At 37.2% G+C, this 5,862-nt stretch overlaps 1 protein-coding gene across 1 annotated transcript; it reads right to left on the reverse strand.

Moving 5' to 3' along the window:
• Positions 1 to 362: 362 nt before the first annotated feature.
• On the reverse strand, positions 363 to 743 carry LOC140919197 (secreted RxLR effector protein 161-like). The gene is made up of 2 exons (XM_073364778.1): positions 677 to 743; positions 363 to 595 (listed from the first exon to the last, which is right to left on the reverse strand). The coding sequence occupies exons 1-2, from the start codon at positions 741 to 743 to the stop codon at positions 363 to 365; spliced, it is 300 nt and encodes a 99-aa protein (XP_073220879.1).
• Between the last annotated feature and the right edge of the window lie 5,119 nt (positions 744 to 5,862).

Raw genomic sequence — 5,862 nt, forward strand, 5'->3', positions numbered from 1 at the left:
AGGTTACTAAGTTTACATAGTTACTAAGTTTGCTTAGTAGCTAAGTCTTAACAATCTCCCACTTGAAGACTGATTTTAATCAGTCTTCACACCTTGATCATGCAGCAGCCTTCTATGGTATATTACTCTAGCAGTCCAACTGAAGTTGAGCACAACTTCAATTTGTTGATGGTTACTACTTTTGTCAACATGTCTGTTGGGTTCCTGCTTTCTTCAATTTTCTTCAATGCCAACACCTCATCCTCAAGCAGAGATCTGATGAAGTGACAACGAAGATCAATGTGCTTTGTTCTTGAATGAAATGTTGAATTCTTTGCCAGATGTATTGCGCTTTCGGTGTTACTATACAAAGCACTTTGCTCTTAGATGAAACTCAACTCTGTTAATAACCCTTGAAGCCATATTATCTCTTTGGTAGCTTCTGTTACTGCTACGTACTCAGTCTCTGTTGTGGATAATGCAACAATCTTTTGTATCCGCGACATCCAACTAACTGTTGTAGTACCAACAGTGAATATATAACCAGTGGTACTTCTCCATTGATCGACCTTAATTGCAAAGTTTGCATCTACGTAGTCTTGTACTTGCGTTTCTCCTTTACCAAAGTATAAACACTTTTATGTGGTGGCTCGTAGATATCTCAAAATCGATTTTACTACTTCCCAATGAGCTTTACCTAGATTTGACATAAACCGGCTAAAAACTCCCGTTGCATGGCCAATGTCTGGCCTCGTACAGACCATTGCGTACATCAAACATCCAATGGCTGAAGCATATGGAATCTTAGCCATCAATTCTCTTTCTTCCTCTGTTTGAGGTGATTGCTCCTTGGTTAGGCAAAGTGACTTGCCAAAGATGTGCTAACCAGTTTGGCGTTACCTATGTTGAACTTTTGCAAAACACGATTGATGTACGCTTCTTGAGATAACTACAAAATTTTCTTTTGCTTATCTCTCGTGATTTTCATTCTAAGGATCTTCTTTGCAGTACCTAAGTCCTTCATGTCAAATTCTTTTGACAACTGCATTTTAAAGTTTCTGATCTCGTCTATATTTGAACCTACTACTAACAAATCATCAACATAAAGTAGAAAAATGATATAACTGGACTTATATCTCTTGAAGAAGCAATAGTGGTTGGCGTTGCACTTCTGGAAATCTTCCATGCGCATTAAACTTTCAAACTTCTTGTACCATTGCCTTGGAGCTTGTTTCAGACCATACAAGCTCTTTGTAACAACCCTTTTTTTTAAACAAAAATCGAAAGAAATACTTTTGGATAAAATCTTTAAGTCGTAACATAACAACAAAAGTCAACAAATATTTACAAGCAACAGAATTAGTTATTGAAATTAAAAAAATCCAAGGCATTTAAACAGCAAAATACACCGGGGCTATGAGACCTATCAAACATAGCTCATACCCCTGGGGTATTCTCGGCAGACACCTGTACAAAAGCACTACCCCAAGAATTTTAACTTCCCCACGTCGCATCAAAATGTGGTACAAGGACCCATCAAAATAAAAGTCAAGCTGACAATATGAGGTATATGTATACATCCACAAAAGAAAGACATCTAGTCCCTATACAACCATCTAATCTGATCATGCTACAAAATACTATACAACCGGGGTGATCTCCATGCTCCCCGCAAAATCCTCTTGACACAACTTCGGTCAGGTATGTTTAACTACCTTCCCATCTCTAGGGTACTAACTGGTAGGATGATCCTGGTTCTCATATGAGGGCAAATCCCAGATTTCCACAATAATTGTAAAGGGTCACCAACCGAAATTAAAAAATATCACATAACATTTAAATTTCAAATGCACAAAATAACTTTTCAACTTAGCATACTCCTGGAAAGGGTTTTCATATGCCAAACTGCACAAAACTACACTGTCGTATTCGAATACAACATCCTTGTATTCGAGTACAGTGCTAATTCATAAGTCAGTAGCAAAATCAGCACAACTGTAATCGAATACGAGACATGATGTAGTTGAATACGAGACAGGACAAGTCAGTAGCAAAAACAACACAATCGTATTCGACTACAGCATCCTTGTAGCTGAATACAAGTGCGAAATCAGTGAAAAATCTTGCACAACTGTATTCGACTACCACATGACGTAGCCGAATACAAGTGCTAAGTCAGTAACAAAACTCACTTAAATGTATTTGAATACAAGCACCTCGTATTCGAATACAACTCCGAAATAATGCAGATTTTAGTTTCGAAAAGGTTTCGCAATCAATCAACATTTACACACAAATCCAAACAATCACACTTAGTAATTACGACACAAAATCACAACAACCGAGTATATATGTACAATCATCATAGTGTATCAAACATGACTCACGTGCTAAGCACCCTAATGCAATGCGTATATCCTCGAGAAACGTAAATCGTTATTGTACAGTCTCTCACAACTCAGTACTAATTACAAAGGTGCCACCTATCACAAGCTCGCACGATTTACTAAAGTGTAGCCTATCACAAGTCTTACCCATAATTCCAAACAAAAACCCTTCGCGAGGGGCGTAAATGATAAACGTACGGTTCATCACAAACAAACACGAGTGCAGTCTCTCAAGGACAACACGAGTGCAGTCTCTCACGGATAAACACGAGTGCAGTCTCTCACAGACAAACACGAGTGCAGTCTCTCACAGACAAACACAATTTACTAGGGTGTAGTCTATCACAGACAAACACGATTTACTATGGTGTAGTCTCTCACGGACAAACACCAGTGTAGTCTCTCACGGACAAACACGATTTACTATGGTGTAGTCTCTCACGGACAAACACCAGTGCAGTCTCTCACGGACAAACACGATTTACTATGGTGTACTCTCTCACGGACAAACATCAATGCAGTCTCTCACGGACAAACATGATTTACTAGGGTGTAGTCTCTCACGGACAAACACCAGTTAAATCCTCGTAAGGATAAGATGAACCACTCAACTCATGGAACCATCATGTGGCCCATCGCGGTCACCACTTAACATCGTGGCCCATCGCGGTCACCACTGAAACATCTTGGCCCATCGCCGTCACCACTTAAACATTGTGGCCCATCGCCGTCACCACTTAATCACACCTCAACGCATCTTAAACATACATATAGCAGTTTTGAACACATAATCACATCAAAACTTAATCACCACAACATCACACATCATCACACCACAATCATTCATAATATCAATTATGAGCACATAATCACATCCAAATTAATCTCCACAAATTCACTCATTAACCACCTCAAATTTAATTCAACAATTCACCCATCAATTTCAATTTTTTCAATTCCAATCATGTTTAATCAGCAAATCACCCATATTACAACTCCACATATTTCAACCATAATTCACCCATTAATTTCCACAATTTTAAACATAATTTTACACCAATTAATTTCCACAAACCACCCCTCAAACACATTAAAACAATTTCCTCAACCACACCACAACATCACACATCATCACACCACAATCATTCATAATATCAATTATGAGCACATAATCACATCCAAATTAATCTCCACAAATTCACTCATTAACCACCTCAAATTTAATTCAACAATTCACCCATCAATTTCAATTTTTTCAATTCCAATCATGTTTAATCAGCAAATCACCCATATTACAACTCCACATATTTCAACCATAATTCACCCATTAATTTCCACAATTTTAAACATAATTTTACACCAATTAATTTCCACAAACCACCCCTCAAACACATTAAAACAATTTCCTCAACCACATTTAAATCACCTTAAATTCATTTTTCACAAATCCACACATAAAACACATCTCAAAAATTCATAATATTAATTATGAACACATTAATCCCACCAAACATGAATCACCACAAACGACACCTCAAACACACCAAATTCAAATTCCACTAATCCACTCATAAATCGAATTAAACTCATTTTTCCAAAAATATACCTCAAACACATAAAACTTATTTTCCACAATTTCCACAAATTCACATATGAGGTCCTAAATGCAAACTAAAATTTTGGAAGAAGCCCTTACCTCCGTTATCGCTTTTCCAACCGATTACGGCACCACGATTAATTATGGTAAAATTTTCGTTCGCATCGTCACTTCCGAAGCTGGCTCACTAGAACCGCAACGTGGAGATGGGCAACTTTCCCTTCTGTCACTTCTCGAAAAGGAGCTTAGATCGAGAAGAAAAATGATGATTTGTGTTTACGTTTTTGAAACTCACCCACACTTGGTTTCGAAACAGAGAAAGACCAAGAAAGGAGAAGGCTATCGCAAGGCAGGAAGAAAACTTTTTTTTTTTTTTTTTTTTTTTTTTTTTTTTTTTTTTTTTTTTTTTTTTTTTTTTCTGTTTCCTTTATTTCTTTTTCACCAACACATATGTTTTCCTTGAAGCTAAAGAAAGAAAAGAAGAAGATGAAGGCGTGAGTGGAGGCGGCAGCAGGGAAATGTTTCTCTGTTTCTATTTTTCTTTCCCTTTTTCAACTATATATACATATTATATAAAAACTAACTAAACAAATATCTAAAACTCTTACACACATCACCTCACTCACATCTCAATCTATTTTGATAAAATAACTACTCTCGTCGCAACTCAATTGACAGATGAATTTTCAGCAACAAGTGACATAATTAAATTATTCTTCGTCAAATAATTTTAATCGGATTTCCAAAATATATTTTTGGCATTTAACTCACAAAATACCAAAAACTAGGCTAAAAGCCTAAGAAATTCAACACAAAATACCTAAAAATTGTATAATTTAGGATTTAAAAATTAAGGGCCTTACACTCTTCTTTAGTCTGCACACTTTACTCTCCTTCCCGTTTTCTGGGAATCCTTCAGATTGGTGCATATATATCTCTTCACTAGCAACAATAATTAACACTGACCTTATAGTATTGAGCTTCACAACTGGAGCAAAAATCTCATTGTAGTCAACTCCTTCCTTTTGTTGGAATCCTTTGACCACTAGTCGGGTTTTGTATCTTTTGGAGCCATCATTATCCTCCTTAACTCGATACACCCATTTGTTGTGAAGTGCCTTCTTTTCCATGGGTAACTCATCTAGTTCCCATGTTTGATTAGAGATTAAAGACTTCATATCATCTTTCATGGCAAGCTCACACTTGCTTGCATCTACGATTTGACATGCCTCTGCATAGTCTTAAGGCTCTCCTCCATATGCCAGCAACATGTAGTCCATATACCTCCTGTTAGGCATATGAGTTCGAGAAGACCTTCTCAACGAAGGAGTTGGAGTAGAATGCTCTGATGTGTCAGATTCTTTTTCATTGCTCGATTCAATTGAATGTTCTAATTGAGAACTTTCAATTGTACGACTTTCTAGAACATCATATATTTGTGCATACACAGGCCCATTGTGTTTTGAATCACTAGCGGATGTGTTATGTCTATCCTTGTACATCATTCTTTCATTGAAGATCACATCTCTGCTACGTATCATCTTTTTATTATCATTGTCCCATAGGTGTTAGCCAAACTTTTCCTCTCCATAACCGATGAAAGTGCACTTCTTGGATTTGGGATCAAGTTTATTTCTACCTTGATCACTAATATGCGTATAAGTTACACAACCAAAAACTCTAAGATGTGAGAGTTTTACCTCTTTTCCGCTCCATACCTCTTCTGGTATTCTACGCTCCAATGGCACTGATGGACCTCGGTTAATCAAGTAAGCTGATGTGATGACTGCTTCTACCCAGAATTGCTTTGGTAGGCCTGACTGCATACACAAACTTCTAGCTCTCTCAGTCAACATCCGATTCATACGCTCAACTACACCGTTGTGTTGAGGCGTACTT

Source organism: Cicer arietinum, unplaced genomic scaffold (assembly GCF_000331145.2).
Source record: "Cicer arietinum cultivar CDC Frontier isolate Library 1 unplaced genomic scaffold, Cicar.CDCFrontier_v2.0 Ca_scaffold_5899_v2.0, whole genome shotgun sequence".
Classification (NCBI taxonomy): Eukaryota; Viridiplantae; Streptophyta; class Magnoliopsida; order Fabales; family Fabaceae; genus Cicer; species Cicer arietinum.